The sequence below is a fragment of the Durio zibethinus genome, chromosome 12, assembly GCF_047325235.1.
Source record: "Durio zibethinus cultivar Kanyao isolate XHJ-2024 chromosome 12, ASM4732523v1, whole genome shotgun sequence".
In the NCBI taxonomy this organism is placed as follows: Eukaryota; Viridiplantae; Streptophyta; class Magnoliopsida; order Malvales; family Malvaceae; genus Durio; species Durio zibethinus.
The window spans coordinates 23935708-23961386 of NC_143173.1; the positions used below are offsets into that span (position 1 = coordinate 23935708).

The 25679-nt window shown below is 34.3% G+C and overlaps 4 protein-coding genes and 2 long non-coding RNA genes across 9 annotated transcripts; 2 read left to right on the forward strand and 4 right to left on the reverse strand.

The window, feature by feature from the left end:
* The first annotated feature begins 717 nt into the window (after nucleotides 1-717).
* LOC111297019 (B3 domain-containing protein At2g36080-like) lies at nucleotides 718-4151 on the forward strand. 2 transcript variants are annotated; one of them, XM_022891548.2, is made up of 3 exons: nucleotides 718-1740; nucleotides 2292-2461; nucleotides 3466-4151. In XM_022891548.2, the coding sequence occupies exons 1-3, from the start codon at nucleotides 948-950 to the stop codon at nucleotides 3517-3519; spliced, it is 1017 nt and encodes a 338-aa protein (XP_022747283.1). In that variant the 5' UTR covers nucleotides 718-947; the 3' UTR covers nucleotides 3520-4151. The 2 variants fall into 2 exon arrangements, with proteins under 2 accessions (XP_022747283.1, XP_022747284.1); XM_022891549.2 differs by having other exon boundaries at nucleotides 3469-4151.
* A 3331-nt stretch (nucleotides 4152-7482) lies between these two features.
* LOC149515901 (uncharacterized) lies at nucleotides 7483-10145 on the reverse strand. 2 transcript variants are annotated; one of them, XR_016326152.1, is made up of 3 exons: nucleotides 9818-10128; nucleotides 8845-9004; nucleotides 7483-8245 (listed from the first exon to the last, which is right to left on the reverse strand). It is a non-coding gene; the product is annotated as an uncharacterized LOC149515901 (long non-coding RNA). The 2 variants fall into 2 exon arrangements; XR_016326153.1 differs by lacking the exon at nucleotides 8845-9004 and having other exon boundaries at nucleotides 9818-10145.
* Nucleotides 10146-11492: 1347 nt separating this feature from the next.
* On the forward strand, nucleotides 11493-13448 carry LOC111296790 (protein trichome birefringence-like 8). Its single transcript, XM_022891249.2, has 4 exons — nucleotides 11493-12016; nucleotides 12111-12500; nucleotides 12609-12767; nucleotides 13002-13448. Exons 1-4 carry the CDS (start codon nucleotides 11631-11633, stop codon nucleotides 13327-13329), a joined length of 1263 nt encoding a protein of 420 aa, XP_022746984.2. The 5' UTR covers nucleotides 11493-11630; the 3' UTR covers nucleotides 13330-13448.
* LOC111296791 (uncharacterized) lies at nucleotides 13073-15152 on the reverse strand. The gene is made up of 4 exons (XR_002691003.2): nucleotides 14910-15152; nucleotides 13961-14466; nucleotides 13632-13691; nucleotides 13073-13553 (listed from the first exon to the last, which is right to left on the reverse strand). It is a non-coding gene; the product is annotated as an uncharacterized LOC111296791 (long non-coding RNA).
* Nucleotides 15153-18767: 3615 nt separating this feature from the next.
* LOC111297020 (mRNA-decapping enzyme-like protein) lies at nucleotides 18768-22707 on the reverse strand. Of its 2 annotated transcripts, none has more exons than XM_022891550.2 (8): nucleotides 22399-22707; nucleotides 22213-22253; nucleotides 22044-22093; nucleotides 21815-21959; nucleotides 21194-21250; nucleotides 20013-20136; nucleotides 19463-19918; nucleotides 18768-19038 (listed from the first exon to the last, which is right to left on the reverse strand). In XM_022891550.2, exons 1-8 carry the CDS (start codon nucleotides 22555-22557, stop codon nucleotides 18982-18984), a joined length of 1089 nt encoding a protein of 362 aa, XP_022747285.1. In that variant the 5' UTR covers nucleotides 22558-22707; the 3' UTR covers nucleotides 18768-18981. The 2 variants fall into 2 exon arrangements, with proteins under 2 accessions (XP_022747285.1, XP_089597437.1); XM_089741311.1 differs by having other exon boundaries at nucleotides 22044-22130; nucleotides 22399-22695.
* A 1017-nt stretch (nucleotides 22708-23724) lies between these two features.
* LOC111297140 (casparian strip membrane protein 1-like) lies at nucleotides 23725-24881 on the reverse strand. Its single transcript, XM_022891766.2, has 3 exons — nucleotides 24519-24881; nucleotides 24265-24388; nucleotides 23725-24166 (listed from the first exon to the last, which is right to left on the reverse strand). Exons 1-3 carry the CDS (start codon nucleotides 24779-24781, stop codon nucleotides 23951-23953), a joined length of 603 nt encoding a protein of 200 aa, XP_022747501.2. The 5' UTR covers nucleotides 24782-24881; the 3' UTR covers nucleotides 23725-23950.
* Nucleotides 24882-25679: the final 798 nt, after the last annotated feature.

The window sequence follows — 25679 nt, forward strand, 5'->3', positions numbered from 1 at the left end:
ATATTTTGAGATATCTATAAACACTTCATTTTATCATTTGGATCCATTTCCGGAGAAATTCATATAATCAATCAAAATAGTCTGTAATCACTCAAAGTTAAAATTCAATTTAAAATTTTTAAATTTTGTGTAGAATCAAAATTAGATGCTGTATATAACAAAGAAAGAGTAGTATAAAGCAGTAACAGTCCTCGTAACTAGTAAGTACGAGAGTAGAATTAAAAAAAGAAATTCATCATCAAATTACACTGAATGTAATGATTGAAGAAAAAAATTTCATCATGAAAATTTTAGGTTATGTTTATATAAAATAATATAATAATTATTTTTTATTATGTTCGTTTTGTATATTTGATTGAAAGAAATATATTTTAAAAAATATTATCATTTTTTGATATAAAATAATTTGATTTTTTTAAAATTAAAAAAATTCTTTTTAATATATACGATTAAATTTATATACCTTATTATTTTTTTAAAAATTATATTAATAATTTAAATTATATAAATTTTTTTAAAAAAATTTTGATTAATAAATAAATAACTTTATTTTAATCCTTACTCATATTAAAATAATTTTATTTTATTTTATTTATAATAATATTTTATCTTATCCAATTATAATTTTATATATCTAATGCTACCTTAAAATACTCTCGTTCTTATAATTCCCTTTTTCTTTTTTTCTTCTCTCTCGTTGTCATATCTTTTTAGCTACATCAAATAGTTTCCACATCAAACCCATAATCATCACGCCTCTTTCAGCCCACTCCTTCATCGCCTTCCTCTCTTTTTTCTACAGTTTATCTGCTGTACTAAACCCCCACCCAACTCCCTCTCTCTCTCTCTTTCTTTCTTTGTCTCTCAAATGTTCATAAACCAATTTGAGTAGAAACAATCAGACGACAACAACATCAACTCAAACAACAAAAGAGAAAGAGCCCTTCATGGAACCAACCCAAAACTCCCCTTCTTCAAAGCTTCACAAGCCTTCAATTCCCCTTGAAAACTCCCCTTGGACCTCTCATTTCTACCCTCACCAATCTTGGGTAAACTCGTACAACAATCCCCAAGACCACCTTCACCATCCCTCCATGTTCTTCTCTTCGAGCCAACCTTCCCACAACTTCAACCTTAACCAAGACGAAGATGAAGAACTCGACGACCAAACCTCCATTGACAACACCGAAAACCCTAACCAATACCCTCACGAGAACCCGCTAGACCATGATAGGGAACCCATGTTTGAAAAACCCTTAACCCCGAGTGACGTAGGCAAGCTGAACAGGCTTGTTATCCCCAAACAACATGCGGAGAAATACTTGCCCCTTGGCGGTGACTCGGGTGATAAAGGGTTGCTGCTGAGTTTCGAAGACGAGTCGGGCAAGTGTTGGCGTTTTCGTTACTCGTATTGGAACAGCAGTCAAAGCTACGTATTAACAAAAGGGTGGAGCAGATATGTCAAAGAGAAGCAACTTGATGCTGGTGACATTATCTTATTCGAACGACACCGTACGGATGGCGATAGGTTGTTTATAGGGTGTAGGAGGCGCGGTGCAGCAGTGGCCGCAGCAGCTGCAGCGGCTGATGGCGGTAACACCGTGATGGGGAATTATAGCGGTGGTGGTGGCGGTCGCAATGAAGGGTGGGGTAGGGGATTGCATCAAGGACATCCTTATCTTGGGCACATTCAAGGCCATGGGGCTAATGTGCTTTACCAACCCGACTCTCTTCATGCAGGTATATTTTTTTGTCACATTGTAAACTCTATCGATTTATCCTTGTTCCTTTTTTTTTTTACAAAAAAAAAAAAAGTTTATTATAATTAACTACTTATTTTTGGGAATTTATTTGCACATTGAAGTGCGTGAGAGACACTTTCCAATTACATGGGAGCAATGTGCTTGTCTAAGGCTGATTTTTGTAACTAGTTTTATTTCACATGCTACCAATTTCAATTTAGATTCATTTGAAAACTCCATCAAAGGATTTTAACCGTTTGTGTTTTATGATCTTATAGTACTTTTGTTTTAGAAATTTACTATTTTTCCTTTTCATTTTAATTGGTAAACCTTTTCTTACAATCATTTCAAAGCAACGAAAAGCATTTATATTCTTGTCTCTCTGTCTCATTCTTTTTAAAGGATTTTCATTGGAATAATAAAAAAAGAAAAAATTGTCAAATTTGGTAAGTGGTTGATAGAAATTTTTTTGTTTTATTTGAAGGCTGAGATGAGATAAGACTTCACATGGGAGCATGTGTTTTTAATTTGTGGTAATAATATTTGCAGGAAGCATCGTTCAAAATCAAGCACCAGCTGGGAACCCAAAGAGGCTGCTGAGGCTATTTGGGGTGAACGTAGAGTGCCAGCTCGATGAACCCGAGCCATCCACACCCGATAGCTCGTCGGTTTCCAGCCAGGGTCCAACCACCCAACACTTCTACTCCCAGTCCTACATGGTAACTTCATCCTCGTATTTCATAATCATCATCATTGTTATCATTATCATAAATCATAATCTTATTAAATACAATTAAAATGAATCATAAATCATAAATCATGATTGATTAAAAATAAAAATAAAAATAAGCCTTAGTAAAATATTGAGGTTGTGCCCCTTTGCTTGCTACTTTGATTTTGCTGCTGCTTCAAATGAGACAGATGAACAAACGATTGATAAATAGTGAGTTGATGAAGGTTGACCACTTGGCACGTGGCCTATTTGCATTAATTTAATTACTAAATTACGATTATGTTGCGACGTGGTTTCCTTTAGTCCCAACCATTTTTTTCTTCTTTAAAACAATTTTTTAAACCAGACATTAATTGATGAAATATGCCCCATCCAAGCTGTCGAATACAGTGTGATTCAGGATCATTAAGATAATGGGCCCTGAGTGGGCAGTTCATAACTTCTAATCTAGTGCACGATTATAATCAATTTTTTACATTAATCATATGCTTATAAATACCCTTTAATCGAATTTTTTCATAAAAGAATTAATAGTAACTAATCTCCTTTACAAAGTAGATTTTTTGAGGTTTTCCATGATTTTTCTTGGGAAAGCCCAATCCGACCTACCCGAATAGTGGTCGGTATTGTTTGAAATGGCTTTAAAATTCCAAGTAGCAATGGTGGAAATGCGAAGTGAACAGAGACCACAAAAGCCAGATTGTTAGTTAAATTCAAAGTCAAGAAGATCTTGTTGCTAAAGGGTAGCCAATACAAATATTTTTTTGTGTGGGATGGAATTGATGGAGATCGCAATAATTAAGATGCCCTCCAAAGAATAGAATGGTCAACTCAAGAGGGGCTCTGGTCATAATAGTTAGGCACATATTCTGATTCTACAGATATTTACTGCAAAAAAAAAAAAAAGAAAGCTGTTCATTATAGCATTGTTGATTACAATGTAATTTCCTATTGTATTTTTTTTAATTATTTTGGTGTTTGTGATTGTAGCAGGATATCACTTTCTGTCGAGATATCAACCAGATGAGAAATCGTCGAGGATGAGATCGGAGATGTGACATCCAAGATTTGACTTAGTTGAAACCCCACTAGGAGGTCGAAAGAAAAGCAAAAAAATCTATGATATTTTTTAAAATTTATTCGTCTTGAAAGAGGAAGAAGTTTAGAAGAAGAAGAAGAAGAAGAAGAAAAAGATGTTAGAATTAGGCAACTTTACAAGGCAGGGAAAGGGAGAGGGGAGGGAATTGAGAGTTGGGAGAGAGAAAGGTTTTTGGATGGGATGGGTGGGGGGATTGGGTGGGGGACCTAGGCAGGGAGGAGTGGGGATCAATGGTGGTGATGGAAGCGAATGCCAAATGGGGAAAACTGGGTCGTTTTGGAATCTATCTGGGGGACTGTTGAGATTCTGCATGAAGATTTTTCATACAGGCTAATAATAATAATCATAATAATGGAGGGGTATGGTGGTGGTGGTGGTGGGTGGGTGGAAGTTCTTGAATAGATTGATGATAGCCCTGTAGTACCAGTAGCCCACTCCTCTCTCTCTCTCTCTCTCTCTCTTTTGCAATAGTATCTGTCAAAGTCCCATGTAACCAAAGCTGTTTTTTATGCTCTACTACTACTGTAAGTTGCAGAAATCAGAATCAGAAAGCATTAGAAATAGATAGCATTTTTCATATTCTTCTCTCTCTCTCTCTTTTGGACTCCATTCTCTGCAATTCTTTGTTGCAGTCCAAAAGGAACAGATGTATGATGATGACGATGATGATCTTTGATAGTCATGGAGTCAAATGAAAAACCCAAAAAGTAATTCTAAAAAGACAAATAGAAGATATAAACAAAGTGGTGCTCTGAATAATTTTTTTGTCAAAAACAAAAAGTGGTCCCCTGAATAGATAATGCAAAGATTGCAACTTGCAGGAAATGTTTAAGTGAAATTAGAGAATGTGTCATATACTATTAAGTATAGGGTTCCATTCTTACCAGAGCCTTTTTTTTCTTTTCCAGTTTGCCTCAATCTGAGTTTCACTCCTGAATAGGATGATGGAGAAAATGATTCACAAAGCCACTCCAATTGCTTGCTAAAAGCCAATCCAGTCCAAATGTTAACTCAAACTGACACACTACCATGAATGTTGCATTCTTGTTTGCCTCCTATGTCCAGCAAAAGGCAGGAAACATCGGAGTTACGCTTTGGAATTTTTACACCCTTTGAATCTTCGAAAATTTCACAAAGCAGAAATTATTCCATATAATGCAGTAAACCTACCAGAAGATATAGATTTTTATTTTTTATAGGATATATGACAAGATACTCTATCCTAATTATCTTTTTCTTCCTATTACCATCAGCTTTCTATTTGTGCCCCAGCCTGTCACTTGATTATTCTTGCTATTAAACCTTAAAAGGATCAATCTAGATTGCTAAGAACCAAGCTCAGCTCATGATCAGCATCTTAATGATTTAAGACCTTAGTGTTAAGGGTAGCTCCAAAATTAGAGTCAAATATCTTGCTCAGTTGTCTGGTGACAGAAGCCAAGCTGACAAACAGAAATGGGAAGCATAACCAGCAATGAACAAGGAACATATCATAAACGGAAAGGTTAGATAGAAACGAGAAACACGAATAACACCTGAATGCTGATAAGAAGCTATACCAATATTTTTCTTTTTACGAACAAGGGCATGAAATAGTAATAATTTTGAATGTTATCTTCAAGGTCAAGGAACAACCTTTTCATCGTGCCAAGCTCATCTTCTAGACAAAATATAAAAAATTTATGAAAAAGTAAACCTAAGAAATGCATAATTGAATGGGTTATATATATGATCTGGATTTTCAAAAATGTTTGCAATTTTTCAGCTACTTAGAAATAATTGAATAACAGAAATATTTAGAAAATGATAGTTGGGGCGTGATTTCTCAAGAAAAAAGGGACCACAATTAGCTAGATTCTTACAACCGTAGCAAGTTGCACGCAATCAAATACACTGGCAGACAGGGATCACATCTCTTTATTGGCCTTGACCTTCATGCATTCAGATTAAGAAGTTCTGGTCTACCATTTATTTCTACATTTTGTGGTTTTTCATCCTCTATATCCATCTTTCAATATCTTAACAGTTTTCTGAAATAGACACCTTGTGCCACCATAAACGGCAACAGAGCCTCAAACTGGCAACACTACAATTTATAATTACTGGTCAATGCCACCTGAATCCACAAGCAGGATAACAGATCAGGTTCTTACCAATTGTATCTTAGCTAATCAGTAAACCTCGTAAGGCCTAGCACCTAAGCTTTAGACCACTCATACTTAACCATTGAATCAAAAACATTTAATGGATGTTCTTAATCATGCAATCATGCAAATAGCTCAAAGCAAGCTGATGGATAAGTATCGTTTTATGATTAAAACCATTAAGGCCAATAGTGTTAGTAAACTCACTAATTGTCAAATGAGTTTGACATGGGGCATTCCAATGACAAAAAGAGATAACGTGACCCTTGAATGAATGGTTTTGATTAGGCATGCAGTGCAATAATTAGACAAAGCTTTTCATGGCCTAGGTACTTAAGTAAAGCTTGGACCACATATCATGTGTATGGAATAATGGCTACAGGGTTCTAGCTTGCACACACATGTTTGAAAGACCTTCCAGGTTAACTAAGATTTACTAATACAGGCAGATAGATTTGAGGACAAGACACACAGATATCTTTACATTGCTTATGTGACCAATCAGATAAAGTGTCAATTGATCATCGGGGTCCATAAGGATTCAGACAAGAGAGTTACCCATTGACCTCCATTGGAAATGGGCTTTAAAGTTTTAGTGGCTCTGCAAGTGGAAGGATCACCAGATATTGTTATCATTGGCCTCAGGGTGGTGGCCAATCAAGAGATTGAAGGGACTCCTCCTGTATAATGGGTTTGTCCAGCAAGAATAATTCAATCATGCATGAATAAGTACTGTATAAACATGAGAATATTTCTTTGTCCCACCTAGCTTTTCCTCATATCAGACCTTTTGCTTTTGGATCTAGGTTAACCGCATCTTCAACTCTATTAACGTCTGCCACTGAAAAACGAGCTAATTTTCTCTTACTTAAAGCCCAAGGAACAAAAACTAATCAATGGTAGTGAAAGCAACATTGCGGCGGCAAGATACCAAGAGGTCAATGGATTTTGTAATAATTGTAAGCTTAAAATTTTAACAAATTAAACAAAATGTACGTTGGAAATTACATATCTTAAAAACAATAGAACCATCACAAGCATACTAAAATGCCAATCCATGTGCTTATAAGGTTTCAAAGCAAAACAATTCACTAGGCAATGACTGGTGTACAATAGCCCCACCAATGGTATCACTTGACAGAGTAACAGATTTCTTGCACAAAGTATCAAGAACAACTGGTATCTCACAGTAATGTTCCATCCAATTATTAGTGCAAGCTTAACTGGAATTTCAACTCTGCACCAACCACCAATTCTGGAGCCCCCCTTTCCATTCAGCCATTTATATTATGCAAGTCATTTTCAAACCTCTCTTCCCTCTCTACGATATGCAATGTACTTCAGACATTTGCTATTACAAATTTGACACAAAAACTGTTTTCCACATACAAGCCTTTTCAGCAAAGCTAAAAGCACAATCCAGCAGTATCTGCTTAATTCTTAAACAGATTATACACTGATTATTTCAGCCCAGCAGATTTCTAAGAATCCTTTGGAGAAGCCCAGAAAAGATCCCCACATCAGAGGAGCAAAAACTAAAGCATCAATCCATATGAAGAAACAATGCCCCACTCTCATTCCAAAAAAAAGACAAAGAAGTTATAATAGTAAAATACAAACTTTTTTTTTTTTTTGGGTGGGGGAGAAGGGGGATACATCCCTACACGATGCATCTTCATTAATGCTTTTGCTATTTTTGCAATATAAATGACTAAAAAGCAAAATGCAAAACATAAAAAATGAATAAAAATACAAAAGGCAAACTGAAAAACATCATCCAAACGAAGCCTTATTTATAATGACTTGCAATAAGACTAGAACAACACTTTTTCTTTCACAGCCAAGACACATATCTGGTTTGTTTTTGGTGTGAGAGCAGCTCATTCAAAATTGCTTCTCTAATGGAAACGCCTAAGTCAAGTATTGCATGCAAACTACCACTTTTAAGCAGCTGGCAGCAGTTATCCAGTAATTCTTGGGTTGCACTTAACAAGAGATCATGCATGATGGTTCATTTACATTTATCCAACCACAAGAATGTAGAATACTAAACTAAACCAAAAGCCTACATGCGTGAAATATCAAAAAATCCTACATTCCAATTTGTTAGCCTCAATCAGAAGAAAGAAAAAGCTCCAGCACTCTGAATGGAGATTCCCGTTATATTCATAGTTTTTAAAGTTTACTTTCACAATACAGGAAAATTCTCAGGATATGGATCAATGATCATGCTTGTGATTTCACGACAACCCAGCTTCATCAAAGCTCTAAGCTTGATTCGACAATAGGTATGCCAGAGAAGTACTCACATGCATTGCCTTTTATGCACTCATCAGTAGTCAAGTTGAAGTTTTTTGGGTATTGCCTTCCTGTTGGGCATTAGAATCTTCCTTCTCCATGACCTGCTGGATACCTTATTGATATCCCTCTATAAAACTCTTCAGAGCGTCTCTATACACAGAAGCCCTTGTCATGTATAACCTCTGTAAAGCAGGCCTCAAAGTCTCCATCCCTCTTGCAGCAACCACTATTAAACCATTTCCATAAACAACATCAAAACAGTGTAAAATTTACATGACAAACTACAATACTGTGAAAATAAAAAAGCAAGGGAGGAAGGAGAGAATTTTGGCCTCAAAATATGTTAGTCAAACAAGAGCAGCTGTAATCAAAAGGTCAATGATGACAGAATAAGTAGAAATTTATCAACGGTTGAATTAAAAAAAACAATATATGAAATATATATATTAGGATGTTCAAGAAAGAAAATCTTCGCAGATGTTACATCATGCTTTCTTCAGAATGATTAATTTCATTTACAAAAATAAATATCTAGGTACCATAAGATATTGGGTATCATTGTCACAATGATGGCTCTAGGCATTGAAACCCAGATAACTGAAACCACCTAGGAGATAAACCTCCATAAGATGTCACAAGCATAAAGAAGAGACAATGGTCTATTCATAACTAAAAACTGCAACCAGATATTTAAAAATTTTAAGGAATAATGGTTTATTGTGTATAATGGCTATGTCACAAGTCATTACAAAATATTTCTTGATTCATTACGGACAACTTATACATCAGATACATTTCATGATATGAAACCACATAGTTTCTTACCAGTATCTTCCAAATGTTGAAGGTTCTGCCTCTTTAGTCCTATTCTCATCTTTCCTAGGTTTATCATCATTCCCTTCATCCTTCTTATGATCCATTGGTCAAAGATCAGGATCAATATCCCTTACCCAACTTGCAGCATAAAGATTAGATCCTTTAAGACCTAAAGAACAAATACAGGTATTTACTACTTATCTCCTCAAAAAAATGCCTACCATTTCTAGAGCATGTGCAAATAGTAGGTTCATGAGCATTATTAGACATTGAAGTAAGTAATTAAAGCCACCATAAAAAAACCAGAATGGTACTTCAAAGTTATTTAATCAAACTAAATATCTCCATCATCCAACCCACCCGGAACACCAGCTTGTGAGTTTTCTACAATAAATTGAGGTCATTGATACTATCATCCGGGTTTTTTACTTTTTTTTTTGCTTCTTTAAAACTGTTAAAAGGAACAAAAGCCAAAAGTTAAAAAGGGAGTGCAAAATCATCATATTTTGGTAACAATTAACAAATAGTTCAAATGTAAAGCACTTTCAAACATATGTATTTGATATAAAAATAAAAACCATGCATTTTTCATAAAAATCAAATTTTTTATCATTCAGCAATATTATACTAGTGTTTACCTTGACAATAAAAACCCTTTCTACTTTTTTTTTTTTCTGGAAACAAAAAGCAAATAGCAATAGCAACAATGGAAAAGGGGCTAATTTGCAAACCAAATTCACTATTTTTACTATAATGGAGAAATGATAGCACCGTACTCTTTAAACTGGGCAGCAATATCTAAACCAAAATCCAATAGTACAATAGTTTCTCCACTATATAAACCGCCTACAATTATATGAAAACAGGAAAAGAAAGAAAGAAAAAAAAAAAGCCCAGAAACCCAACAGCATTCATCATTAAAACCCAGAAACTGATTGCAAATCTTAACTCCAAAAGTGGAAGAGAAATGGAATTTCCTTACCAAAAAACGCTCGTGCCAAGTCAATTTGCGACGCTTTCTGAGGTGGGGAGGATCAGGCAATGAAGAACGGAAAGCTATTTCTTTAAGATCGTATAGGATGTGGTCATAGACTTCCCTGCACACCACTTTCACATTCATTTTAGCTTGATATAGGAGAGACCCAATTTGATTAAGCAAATGAAGAACTCATCTTTAATATTTCCCTCTCCAAAAATTTAGGGCAGCAGCTGTTAACTGGATTCCGCAATACTGAGGCATTTTGATTTTACGTATTTCCTTTTTTCAGGTTTTTAACTATTAAGGAGAAGGCGAAGATTTAAATAAAATTTAGTTGGTGAATTTTGTGAAATTTTTAATTAAAAGTGAGTAAATTAAAATTAAAAATTAAAAAAAAATTTATGTATAGTAAGTGTGTAAAATTTGAAAAATTTTTAATAAATTTATATATATATATATATTTAGATAAATATTTTTAATAAAAATATTGATAAATTTTTTATCATTAAATAAATATCAATAAAATTTAAATTATAAATAATATTTTTAATTATTTTTTATATATTATTGATTTTTATATTAAATTTTATTAATTTATCAATTTAAATCTTTTATTAAAATTTTTATTAAATCATTTTAAAAACAAAATTTTACAAATGTTATTTAAAAAATTTTACGAGAGTGCAATATGGATGGGAAGCTATTAGCCTTCGGGAGAAAAAAGTTTATGAAAAAGGCAAATTGGAATTTCTTTGAGTAAGGTGTACAACACAATTTTATTTTTGACCGTAGGGTACTACAGAATGGGGGAAAAGCTTACGAAAGAATTTTAAAAATTTAAATTTGAATTTAATATTAAATTAATTTGATTAATTTTAAATTTAATAATTTAAATTTCAAACTTAAACACGAAATGATCTGACTCTTTTGATTATCAACACTAATTATATGCATACAATTACCTTAAATACTAGGCAAATATAATAGTTTTAGAGCAACAACGTCCACTTTAAATCAAGAGATAATTATATCCATTAATTGTTATATATTTGGTGGGTTTATTTTTATTTTATTTTGATAGAAATGTTGTGTTGGGTTCTCAATGCTTTAAATAGTTATAAACAATAATGATACGGATAAATCTAAAGAGACTTGGGACATTTTGTGCAAGGTACGAATATTCTATAAACAAACTAAGAAAGAGTTTAGGATTTCCCGTTAACAGTTTGAAAACAATTCATAGTATACGTTTTTTTTCTGAAAACAATGCATATAGCAATACATTTTTAGGCCAACTTCGCATTGTCTTAGCCAACTAATTATATATATATATATATATATATATAAATTGTAATAATCGATATATGTCTGAATTAAAAAATTAAATTTAAATTTGATAATTCGTATATTTATATTATATTTTATATAAAAATTATACATTAAAATTATACAATATAAAATATAAAATATTTATTTTTAATTTTATTAAAATTATTTATGATTTTTATTAAAATATTAAATTATATCATTTTTTATTCATATATCTTATTGTATCGTATTTGAGATTATATATCCAGCAAAATCCGGGAGACGTAAGATTGAGATGATTCTCTCTGACAAATTTGCGTTTGATAAGGAAAAGACAATGTAAACATGCAGAGGGCAAACTAACGAGGAAAGAGACGTGCGGTGGGCACGTTTTCTTCAACAACATAAGAATCAGTTTAATTAGCAGCGAAATCTCCTATAATTACCATTTTTCTGTACAACATTGACTCCATCAGAGTGAAACTCCTTTTTTCTTCTTCTTCTTCGTATGGATCAACTCACGAGCCATACAAGTCACCAACTTCCCTCTATCCCCGTCATAATCAAGAGACAACTTTACTGCACTCTTTCTTTTATCTTCATCTTAATCTGTTCTGTCATTGTTTCCAACCTTGGTGGCTCTTCAGAACAACTCGCTTTTTTCCGTTCTGGTTTCTTCCCCGCTCAGAAACTCATACCAAACCAAAAACGACCATCGTTAGGAGCTTGTGATTATTCCCATGGAAGATGGGTTCGGGACGAGAATTTTCCAATTCAGTTGTACGATGAATACTGCCCGTTTCTTGATCCTGGTTTTAGGTGTGCTCAGAACGGGAGAAAAGACGTTGAGTTTCTGAAATGGAGATGGCAACCCGATGGCTGTGATCTTCCTAGGTATGAGGATGCTTCTTCATGCATAATTCTCTCTTTTCGTTCTTGGTATTTGGCTATCTTTTCTGAAACCTCTGTTCTTTTCATTCAACCTCAGATTCAATGCTACAGACTTTTTGGAAAGAAGTCGAAACGGACGGATAGTGTTTGCAGGAGATTCAATCGGAAGAAACCAGTGGGAGTCTCTGATATGCATGCTAGCTCAGGCAGTTTCCAACCGGTCTACAATTTTCGAAGAAAATGGAAGCCCCATTACGAAACGTAAAGGATTTCTTTCCATGAAGTTCCAGGAGTACAACCTCACCGTCGAATACTACAGAGCACCATTCCTGGTTATCATCAATCGCCCACCAAAAGATTCGCCAGCCCAAGTCAAACTAACTATTAGGGTGGACGAGTTTCATTGGTATTCCAATCGTTGGATAGGAGCAAATGTTCTAGTCTTCAATACAGGGCACTGGTGGAACAAGGAGAAAACTATTAAGATGTATGGATTGCTATCTTTCTCTCTCTTCATGGCCTCCATTTCTTGAGAGCAGCTGCTTCCTTAAGTCTGGCATAAGATGAAAATTACAAGACATCTTGCATTTTTCAGGGGCTGCTACTTTCAGAAAGGAGGGAAATTGAAGATGACAATGGATGTGATGGAAGGGTTTCGAAGGTCCCTGCAAACATTGAAGTTTTGGACAACCAAGAATTTAAACCCAGATAGGAGCCATGTTTTTCTCCGCAGCTATTCACCAGTTCATTACAGGTGAGCAAATTTCAGGTCGTGGGAAAAACTTCAGAACCTCCTGGAACCACAGTTTTGTTTTGTTTTGTTTTTACTAAAATGACTGCCTTTGGTTGACAAATAAATGGAATAAGAATCAATGTGCTGAGGGATTACTTTCCCTAGTAACAATGAGCATATTCAGTCTATTTCTTGGAAAACAACAGCTTTGATTGCAGCAAAGATTGATGAGTGTTTTATGTGTGAAAATTGCAGCAATGGCACATGGAACGATCGAGGCCTGTGTGATGCAGAGATGGAACCAGAAAAAGACTACTCAAAGCTTAAAGCTGAGCCATGGAATAATCAATACATTGCTGATGTAATCAAACAAATGACATACGGGAACTGGAAGGTCCAGTTGTTAAATGTTACATATCTGACAGAGTTCAGGAAAGATGGTCACCCGTCAAGGTACCGTGAGCCAGGTACTCCAGGTAATGTTACACAAGACTGCAGCCATTGGTGCCTACCTGGGATACCAGACACATGGAATGAACTTCTCTATGCTCACCTGCTGTTAATGGAATTTAGAACCAAGTAATCGCCTAACTGGGAAAAGACCAACAGAAGAACCAAAAAATGGAAACAATCTGTTACCCTACGAGGAGAATTGTTTCGATTTTAAAGGCTGTACAGATTCTCCACTGCTATTCATGCTAATTCCTCCACATTTTCTTCAGAGTCCACTTCGCTGGTTTCCATTTCCTTCACTTTCTCAAGCTGCCTCAAGAGATCTAATCTTTCAGATCCATATGTGGCTGGTATCTGCCATGAAACAAATTGTTATCCATTGAGAAATAGAGGTTCAACACTTAAACAAGACAAACAAAAAGGATGACACACCGAAGCTGGACCATATCTTTGAATGGCAGCCAAAATGGCTGCATGCCCAACAGCAGTAACCTGCAGGACATCATTTATCCATTCGATTAAGACACACTAGATAGATGACAAATTGAATTGTAAATAAAAGATGATTGAAAATGTTGCAAAAAGCTGTTATTTTTCTCTGGTCATAAACAGGTGATTGAGAATTTTCCTTAATTCTCTTTTAATTTAAGGCTCATTCAACAGTACTTACCTGATATACCCTACATGCTAGATATCTGCGCTATACTTCAGTATTTTGAATAGTTAGAAAAGAGAAAAAAAAAAAAAAAGGAAAAACTTACTTTAGAGAAACTTGGAAGCAGTAAAGATAAGTTACGTGAACAAAGACTTCCGGATAAAACTATGGGAAGAGTATTCCCTCTGAACTCAATTTTCAACCCCCAACTTGTGCAGTCAAGTTATTAGCAAAAGTTTTGTTCTTTTATTGACCCGAGGTGATTATTTAAGCAGAGGTTCCATGATGGAGTTGTTATGTGGGTAAGAAAGACAAAGTGATTGATCGACAATGCATTGGCAGGCCGTGCTGACAGAATGATGTATTTTAACTTATAGAAAGAAGCATCAAAACACCAATTGGAACAACTGATGCTAAGTCAGAGTTCTCCAGAGGGCTTTCTTTTCTTTCTCCGACAATTCATCCCCTGTCAGGACCTTTCTAAGCAACTCCATTGCAGCAGAAACGTCAATGGCTAGAAGCTGAGTTCCTTGCAACTTGCAAGACATCCTGCTCATTGATAAATGACTCAGACGACAGCATTCACGAGAAAATCACAGATGAGTTCTCAACCTGAAACAGTAATCGCATACACCACAAAGTAGTCAGATCATTAAATATTGATGAAGAATTTGAAACAATTAATACAAATATTTAACAGAAATACAGAATGGCGTTATCAGGGTATCAGAAAAATCTAGGCTCATAACTCTTATCAGATTTCATCAAAAAAGAGGAAAAAAATTACAATTTCAATCCAAAAAGTTATTTTCTATATAGATGTATAACCTATTTCAACATGTTTCATATACACATATCAACTTTATATGGTGATACAAAAAGAATTAAGCACCCTCACTACTATTAGAAAAGTTGATATCAACATGTTTCAGTGACTAATTTTGTACGGAATTCCCATAAATAAAAACCTAAATTACTCGGCCAAAACCAAAATTAAACAATCCTTAAGTGAAAGCAATAAATTTAAGGGGAAAAAAGTGAAGAATCTTAAGTACCTTGACGATAAGAAGCTGTCATGATGAAATTTAATCGACATGTACAAATTGCGAGGTAACCGGACGGAAAACTTTTGGCGTTTGGGTTGCAGGGAAAATGGTGGGAAAGAAAGGGAGTGATTGTTTGCGGTGAAACGTAACAGATGCTCACGTGGCAGAGAGGCGAGGACTGTTTTCATCCGAAACGTGGAGAAACGAGTTGTCAGAGAGGGGGATTGTCTCGAAAATGGAAAAATCCAAACTGAGCGTCCGATTGAGGCAGGATTTCAAACTTTAGGCACTTGGTTTGGTTTGGGCCTCTTCCATTTTTCATAAGCCACCAGCCCACTATCACTTTTGGGCCTTTTTATTCGCAAGAAAGGAACAACTTAAAACAAACAAACTGATTTACTCAAATACATGCACAATTTTATTATTACCTTTTTTTTTTCTTGAGCTAAGAAAGACTCTAAATTTTTTTTTTGCAATTACTATTAAATAAAAGTTAAGTGCATTTTTATAATTAATTAAACTCAATTCAATTTATTAAAATTTCATTTGTTTCACGAAAATCAATTTGCAAAAATTGCATTTTAAAAAATATTTATATTTTTCGAAAAATTTCTCCCTCACGTGGTGCGTCTAGCTTAGAGGTATAAATGATACATTAGTACTCGTAAGCTACTCGAGTTCGATTCGAAGAAAACTCAAATTCGGTTCGATTATTATCGAGTCGAGCTCGAGCTCGAGTAGCTCGACTTATCGATCGAGTCGAATTCGAGTATTCTTATATCCGATTCGAGTAGCTCGTGAGCCTAATCGAACTTTTATATTTAAATATATTTTTATTATTTTAATTAATAAAATATTTCGAGTCCGAATTCGAGTTCGAGTATGAATAATCAAACTCTTGTTGAGTATACAAATCGAATTTATTTTTACATATTAATCGAGCCTAATCGAACGAACGCGATTAGCTCGAATTCGATCATGAATCGAGTTCGAGTTTGAAAAATAAAACTCGATCAAGTTCACGTCGAATATCGAACCTCGAGTTATGAGTCGAACTCGAGCTTCTTACTATTTGACTCGACTCGGCTCGATTACACCCCTAATCCAGCTCAGTCACTTCCCTTTCCAACAAGAAAATTTTGGACAAAAATTGGGCTCTTGCATATATTTCTCAAGGTGATAAATAGTAAATTTTTTGCAGTAAAGCCACATTAGCAGTCTTTGAGAAATAGTAGCATAATCCTAAACACCGGAGGAGCTTAAATCATACATATTAAACATTGAAGAGAAAGAAAAGAAAAGTTCTATTCCTAGAATTGCACCCACCGAAGAAAAGATACAAAGATGTTAAACCAAACTTGAAACTTCCAGTGCTTGCAAGAGATGGAAAGAGCAGACAGTAGCAACTTCTCATATAAGTTGACAGGCCAGAAAGGTCATACTATATAACAGAATTAATTTTACAATCATCAAGGGAAAGACCATTACTGCTTTAAGACAAAAAATACACCAAATTGAACCTCAAATTCTGTTTCAATGTCTGTTGCACACCTTCAGACATTTACTTTGTTGAAAACAATTCCGGATCCCATTCGTCAAATATTTCTATTCTTAGTTTAGATTTTTTAAGATTTTTCAGAACCCTTTAGATTTACTTATAATAGATAATAAATTATAATAAATAATAGAATAAGTAATAAAATAATCGGATAAGTAATAAGGATAATATAATAAGTATAAAATAAATATAAATAAGTATAAAATAATAAGTAATGAACAACAAAAAAAAAAAAAGAGAAGGAATCCTTTTTTTTTTATAAAATAGAAGCAAGGCGATGAACTTATAAAAAAAATTTCAAACTTTGATGAAATATTAAAATAAATAGAGTAAGATTCTGTCTCAGTATGGTAAGGATACATACGTATCCGGGTTTGAAAATTCGTCAATGATATATTTTTTCATATATTATGATTGAAAATTGAATTGATTAATTTTATTTGAAAAAATTATAAAATTCATAACGAACTTAAAATCATTGTACATATTAAAATGACTAGTATTATTATTATTACTGATAAGTAAAATTCACATTCAAAAAAAAAAAAGGGAGAGAAATTTTTGTTTTATGATAAAAAATTCATTCATCTCAATTATTTTTCAAAAAAAAAAAAAAAAAGAAACAAGAGGTCAGTTGACTTTCAAATAGTCAGTTTCACCAATAAAATATGAGACTTACTTCACATTTGAAATTGCACAAAAAAATTATTTATCTCAGAGAAATCTATATAAAATTCTAAGAAAATGTCAACAGTTTTTATCTTATTTATCAAAGAAAAATAACATACGTTATAAAAAATTAATTAATAAGTTGGATATTCAAGAATTAAAAAATCGTTAATTTGATTGAATTAGTCGATTTATTATATTTTTCATTTTGATATACTTTTTTTCATTTTCAACAATTCATGTAAGAATGAATCGAAAAAAAACTTATGAATCTATCAGCTACAAAAAAAGACCTTATGATAGTTAATATGGGACCTCACCACCCATCAATGCACGGTGTTCTTTGTCTCATCGTTACTTTAGATGATGAAGATATTGTTAACTGTGAACCAATATTAAGTTATTTACTCAGAGAAATGGAAAAAATTACGAAAAATTGAACAATTATATAATATTTGTCTTATGTAACACGTTGGGATTATTTAACCATTATGTTCACGGAAGCAATAACCGTAAATGGACTAAAACAATTGGGCAATATTCAAGTCCCTAAAAGAGCTAGCTATATCAAAGTAATTATATTGGAGTTGAGTCGTATAGCTTCTCATCTATTATGGTCTGGACCTTTTATGACCGATATTTGTACATAGACCTCTTTTTTCTATATTTTCAAAGAAAGAAAATTAGTATATGATCTATTTAAAGCTACCACTTGTATGAGAATGATGCATAATTATTTTCGTATCGGAGGAGTATTGGAGGAATAACGGCCAATCTACCCTATGGCTGGATAAATAAATGTTTGGATTTTTGTGATTATTTTTTAACAGAAATTGTTGAATATCAAAAATTTATTACGTGAAATCCTATTTTTTTAAAACGAGTTAAAAGGATAGGGGTTATTGGTAGAGAAGAAGTAATAAATTGGGGTTTATCCGACCCAATGCTACGAGCCCCTGGAATCAAATGAGATCTTCGTAAAATTAATCATTGAGTGTTACGACAAATTTGATTGGAAAATTCAGTGACAAAAAAAAAAAGATACATTAGTTCATTATTTAGTCCGAATTAGTGAAATGACGGAATTCATAAAAATAATTCAACAGACCCTGGAAGGAAAGGAATTCCGAGAGATCCCTATGAGAATTTAAAAATCCGATGTTTTGATCAAAAAAGGGGTCCAGAATGGAATGATTTTGAATATCGATTCATTATTAAAAAACCTTCTCCTACATTTGAATATATCTGATTCGATCAACTAAAATCATGGTAGATTAGAATCCACAGAAACACATGCCTGAAAGTCCCGAACAGAAACTACCATAGTAATTATTTACGCATTCTCCACTCACCACAGCTGCCGCAATCCACCACCCTCATATAATGCACATCTATGAAAGTGGACAAAAAACACTCCAGATCTTTTCCTCCTGAAAGTGAGATCGACAGTGCAGAGAGAAAATGGCGATAAGAGGGGAAAGCACAGGTGAATCTTGATGTGGATGGAACAATGGTGGTTGGAGGAAAAAAAAGGTGATTATTGTTTTCTCTTTCTTCTATCAACCCTAAAATTTCATTTTTGTTGTAGCATGTTGAAAACTTTATGTTTATTTCTATGTAGCTACAGCTCTTTTGCCACATCAGCAAACTTGAGTCACATTTTAATTTTATGCATCAACTCCAGCTACACAAGCTTGAATGCCAACAGAGTATGTTTTCACACATTGTCCTCCATTAACAATTAGAATAAGATCAAATCAAGTGTCAAAGTTGAGATACCTGACTGAAGAAAATAAAAGTACAAGGTGCACATGGAACATTGAAATCAAGTTTTGAGGATCAACTTTAAAATGCTCAGGAGTGATGCACCTTTTGCAATGCCTGGTAGAACATGTCAATGAATTGATCATCCTGGCATAAGAACAAAACAATGAGTCAATAACCAGAAGTCTTCACCATGGGGAGGCTCAAATTATGTCTACACGGGTATGCAACCAAGAATTTATTGGTGGCCCCACATGTATACCACACCTAGTTCAGTCATCAAAATCCTAGAAGAATTCTCATCAATACTATTTCACAGGTGCAAAGATATTCACATTTGCACAATACTACTTTTAGCATCTCTCTTTTATCAAGGGCATTTGCATTTTCTACTCATAGTATGAAGAACAATAAGCTTTTTTCTTTATATAAGTTCTTTATACACACACACACACACATTAATCTTCTGGCTGAACGCTAATTAGCCATCATACTCGAGCCCATATTAGCTGCTATTAATTAGCATTCTAAGTTAAAAACATGAACCAATAGGTGGATATGATATAAATACCTGAACAAGCATTAGTAGTGCATTGCGAACTTTATCCCTGCTAATAAGAGATCCGTCATGCAAAGTAGGTGGTGCACCAGGAGTGAGAGATGCAGGTGGACTAGGAGGTGGAAAGGGTTGAAGCATTGGAGTGCCATAAGGACGTTGCAAATTGAGGGGTGGATGTAGAGCAGAAGCAGTTGGAGTTGATGAAGAGGAAGGTGGCATCATCAATGAGGATGAGGAAGGCGGAGTAAAAAATGAAGAAGGCTTAACGAGATTAGTCACTAGGTTGCTGCTACTTACTGAATCAAGGGAAGGTGGAGCAGAAAAAGGAAGGGATGACACAGATGGAGCAAATGTAGGAGTGGAGATGGCAGGTGGTGAATGAGAAGACAGAGGGGTGGTTGAGATATAATGGTAAGGCTGTACTGGTTTTGTACCATTTGGAGCATTAGTTCCAAGATTCATAGCAGCCTGAAATTAGTTAGCCAAATAAGTTTGAGATCAGAGACATTGGATAAATATTAGGTCTTGAAAAGGCCAAGGTAAGTATCAGCAGTGGACATACACTAAAGAAGTTAACAAACGATGAATCTTCAGGAGCATCATTAGTAGGAGAGGCAGTCGCTGGTGGCTCCAAGGGGCCTTCTATTATAGACATGCTAGGAACTGCTTCTAGTTCCTCAAATTCACTACATTATAATAACACATAAGCATGGAAAACTTGGACACCATAGGAAGACAAAGAAATTAAGGATGTGTTACCAGTAGATACTGCCAGGAGGAGCAAGATAATCAAGTACAAGGATCATGGACTTCCAAGGATCAACATTAAAATCATCAAATTCCGTGATAATAATTTATATTAGACCACACGGATGCTTTCTTTTGGCTAATCATAACATTAGAAATTTACCCTCATAACTTAGCATGTCTTGCAAGTATTATCCATTGAATTACATTGTGGAAGCACCTTATAACCTATAGATAAGGTTAATGTCATAAATGGCCCCTAAACTATAGTATAATATTCAATGTGGTACCTGCACTTTAAAAATTTCTAATGTGAAACTTGAATTATGAATCTATTAACTAATGTGGTCCTCACCCTTAATGTGGTCAGCTTCAAATGATGACACGTAACAGCTAAACAACCTTTCAAGTACTACATTAGTTAACAGATTCATAGTTCAAGTATCACATTAAAGATTTTTAAAGTTCAAGTACCACATTGAACATTGATCAGTTCATTATAGTTTAGGAGTCATTCAAAACATTTCACTATAGATATGACAGTTTAGGCTAATTGTTATAACAATAAACTTTGCACATAGAGCTCTTGTCTCACTCACCTACTTCCAGCATATACTACCAATTCCAATTCTTAATTCTATGTCCTACCTGTTCTCTGTTCTCCAGTTCCTACTTCGTATTCCCTCCACTCCCTACCTTTTATTTTCTTAACCTGTCACAACATTTGGCACCCCACAGTCCACTCCAGTCCAACTCTCTACCACCTTTGACCAAATCCTTCACTTGTTTGCAATTGGCACCTCAACCCACACCCAAAGAACCCACTACACACGCAACATGGACAATTGCAAAGACTGTTTTGTTCAAAATGGCATATCGTATGTAAAATAAATGGAGACATCCCACAAGCTGCAGGGGCAAATTTAATAGTTAACTATATTCTAAGGCTTCAAAAAAGAAATAACTTCTTTATAGATGCTTCATAAAAGTCATTACCTTTTGCTTGAAGATACTTTTGGCTTTGCAGGAACTTTTGAGTATGCATTAAGTATTCTGCGAAGAAGGCAACAAATATAATGTTAGAATTTAAACCACCTTAAGAAACAAAGAGAACTTCTCTTATTGAAATCATATCTCAAAAAGCACACTGATATAAATCTTATTGAGAGTTTTCATGGTTTTTTCTTAACTTATGAGAGTTTAAAGGTTGACATAATGCAAGGGAACTTTTGTTTGTGATCTATTATCAAATTAGATGCACATACCATAAACATATCATTAACAAGTCTACCACTTAATAGTTATGGAGCTAAATACAAATATATTTTCTGTTCAACATATTAGAGTGCATTGACCCCACTTATCTATAGTCACCACATTTATGAATACTGAAAATTCAATAACCAGAAGAATGTCCTAAAATCAAAACCACACATCAAAGGAATGCCTTCCACTACTAAACCCTTCCTTTGGGGGAAAAATAATAAGTAACAAATAAGGCACACATATAAGATATGAAAAACCTAAACCTCCATGTTAGAATTCCCTTTGGATATCCAGGCTCAAAGTAGATTAATATAAGTTAGATAAATTGACAAAAGAAGAAAGGCGCTATACCTACTAAAGAGGTTTGCAACATCCTCACATTCACGCGGATTATAGAACCAAATGCCATTAACTTCTTGTGCCGCATTTCGATACAATAAGTATGGAACTTGAACCTCGTACTCAAAATCTCCCAGTAGATTCTCCACTAAATTATCTGTTTGTCAAAACAGCTTTCATATCAAATCCAGCAAAAGAAAAAAAAAGTCCATGCTCTTTCATTAAGATTAAGAATTTCGACCTGTGTTACGCCGATTCATTACAATGAACTGGAACCGAGGTTGAGTATTCCTTAAAACCCAGAAAAATCATCAATCATTTCTATGAGCTAAATCAATTCCCCAAGTTAATGACTTGCTTCTGACAAAGTTAATGCTAAAAAAAAAGCTCAAAAATATTAAATTATTTACCTCTTAATAACAAAGAGAGATCCTTCAACATCTTTTCGACTCTAAATATATAAACAAAAAACAAAAATTATTAAAAACACAAAAGAGAGAGGATCTAAAACTGAAAAGTGAATAACTTTAAACCAAATCAAAAATAAAAATCTAAGATTCCAAAGACTTAAAAGATAGATTTGTGAGAAAACGAACCCATTGATTACTATCGATGTTGAATTCGTAAAAGGTGACATGAGCAGCAGTGATCAAAATCTCTTCTATGAAAGGATCGATTCGTTGGAGAACAGTGAGATTGAGCATCTTCGTGCTCTGTTGATCGAGATTCGGCATCAGTTTCCCAGTCTGAGACATTTTCCAATTCAATCAATTTGAGTCCCTAAACCCTAAATTCGATTTTCTTGATGAGTTTCCCGGGATTTTTTTTTTTTTTTTTTTGGTTGTCGTAACGTAAACAAGGTACGGAGTTGAACACCCGTCCATCGATTCGCCAGATGTTCGGCCGTTGACAGTTTACTTTACTGATTTCTTAAATGACCAAAATAGCCTTTCATGCCCCTAGAATTTTACACAAAAATGAAATTGAAAAAAAAAAAATAATTCAATCAGATAAATTCATATGAATTATGAAATTACTATTTTTATTATTTTTTCCTCTTAATCATTATTAGTATTAAATTAAATATACAACCCAATTTTATTTATTATGTCTTGATTATTTTCATTAAAATGCATTATCTACAAGTTATTTTAAGTAAATAAATTAATGAATAATAAATTAATGGATAATTCACTCAATTGATAAAAAAAAAAAACTCATTTGTTATCTAAATTTAAATTCATTAAAAAATAATTAAATAAAATAATTTTTCATTAATTTATTAGGCACGACGTGCTTGTGTCATGAGTCGAGACTTAAGCTCTAAATCCGTGCGATTTAGAGACTCGGGCATCCACTCATCCGACGTTTTGAATCAGTTTGACTGCACACACTTGTGAGGTATTATCCACTCTGATCCCCTGACATCACAATTTTATCCTACAAAAAGCACCTCACAAATGTTTGATGTGGAATTCATGACTTTTCCTTAAGTCCGTGACATTTTTCTCCACCAAACCTCATGAATTTCATAACTTTTCCTTAGATCCGTGACATTTTTTTTCACCCAACCTCGTAACGCCTTCGTCAAGGAGGCTGGCCCTTGTCACAGGTCGAGACTTAAGCTCCGAACCCATGCAGCTCCGAGACCCGAGCATTCATCCTTCCGACGTCCCGGATCAGCCTATCCGCTACGGTTCACATCCTTGTGAGGTATTGTCCGCTCTGACCTCCCTGACCTTATGATTTTATCCTACAAAAAGTGTCTCACAAGGTAGAAGTGGTGTGAACCTTTTTATACCCCAATGACCCTCCTATTAAGTTCAATGTGAGATTCGAGATTTTTCCTTAAGTCGTGACACTTGAACTAACCTAAAATAAAAGATATAATAAATAAAATAAAATAAAATCTTAATGCTAAAAAAAAAAGACATGTTAAATATTTTTCCATTAATTGCAATTTCCTCGTATACAACAGAATTACAAAGTTATCTTAATTTTTCTGAGGTAGCAAAACAGTAATAATTTTAACAATTATAAACACACTTAACGGAAAAAAAAAAAACATAGGAAATTAAGACACATAATTATCAAGTTGTAAGAAACGTCAATGTCTCATGCTTGCTCTGATCTTCAGCAATATTTTTTTTATTGCTTTTTCAGAGCAAAACCAGACAGTAAAATCAACAACACGAGGACCACAACATTCACGAAAGATGCCACCACAGCTCCGCTCACTTTCTGGCAAAAATCTCCAAATTGTTGGCAGATGGCTAGCCAGTTTGTGTTAGGGTTGCCAGTGTGAGCCAAATAGACTATGGCTGCTGCCGCCGCCGCTGCAGCCGTGGCCAGAGTCAGTGCTACCTGCCATACACCAAAACGTTAATGCTTTTCTCGATTTAATTCATGTGAATTTTCTAACGATGCTTGGTAAAAGTTATTTTAATGGATGGAGTGCGCACAATGTCCAAAATGAAAAGGAGGAGTCTTGGTGCAACTGCATGAGGGCGGACGATGGTGATTATGGAGAAAGGGAGTGAAAGGACGAGGTAGCCGGCAACTAGTGCCATTGCAATGACAAAAAACCTGCAAACAAGTTGAATATACATGTCTCAGTCCGTTCTTCAGCTAGCTATAGCTATCATAAATAATCTTGCCGGCCGTTAGCCAGATTCCTAGTTCTAGACAGAAAAAAGTATGTATTATAATCACGTACATGAATGTGGGAAGATCATCATAACTAGCTTCGAATTGGAAGAATTGGGTGAAGAAAGGAAGAGTCTCATCACTGGTTCCCATGGTGGCAGCAGCAGCTAGAGCTGCAATTATGGCTGCTAGTCTCAGAAGAAAGTCGAAAATGCCCATTCCTTTCTTCAATCCGCTCTTTTGCTCCTTGGGAGTAGCAATGAGAGGTGCTTCGCCTTTTGCTGCAGTGCTGGACTCTGGAACATCAATGGTTGCATGATCACCGCTCTTCATTCTCTTTTTTTTTGGGGGTGGGGGTTTGGTGGAGGAGAGAAAAAGAGAGGAAATTTAGAGCTTAGCCAGCTGAACAATGAGAGAAGAGAAGAGAAGTTGAAGCTTTGTTTGTGATGGAAAATGGCTTAATGGATGAAGTTTATATAGAGGGTTTCAGATGAGAAAGAATAGTTGGTTACGAAAGCATGGATATAGTAAATTGGAGTAGGGGAATTCTTTGCTTACTTTACAGCATTGAAGTCGGTAGAGAAAAATTATACTCAGTCAAAAATGATAAGATTATATAATAATATGAAAATAACACCAAAAAAATATACAAATAATTTAATTTAATTTTGATAAAAATTGTATATAAATTTAACAAAATTAAAAATTATATTTTATATTTAACGTGTTGATATAAATTATAAATTAATATTTTTCATATTTTATATGTATTTAATATAAATACATAAATTATTAGTCTAAGAAAAATTTAAGTGGATAGACATAGTAGACATGGATTAATAGATTTGGATCAGTATTTATGGATAACATATATGTAAGCAGCAAATTTCACTGATTTTTTTTTTCTTTTGATAAGACTACGAGAGCAAAGAAATTCAAAGTCAAATTTAGTTTGTTTATGATAATTTTACATAAAGCTGAGAGGTTCCAAACCAAAGTTTTTGGTCAATTACAACTATAGCTTTGACTCGATACCACATAAATAGAAATGGCGTAGGAATTTTGTAATTAAGTCGAACAAAAATATGATAAATCAATACCAACTCACAAAAGTGTGTTTAACTGGTCAATTAAAACCCACTTGACCTCCCTAATCCAACAATACCAAAATGGATCATTGCCTAAATCAGTTACACTTTAGGTATGGCATGTTGTCATAGAGAATACACCA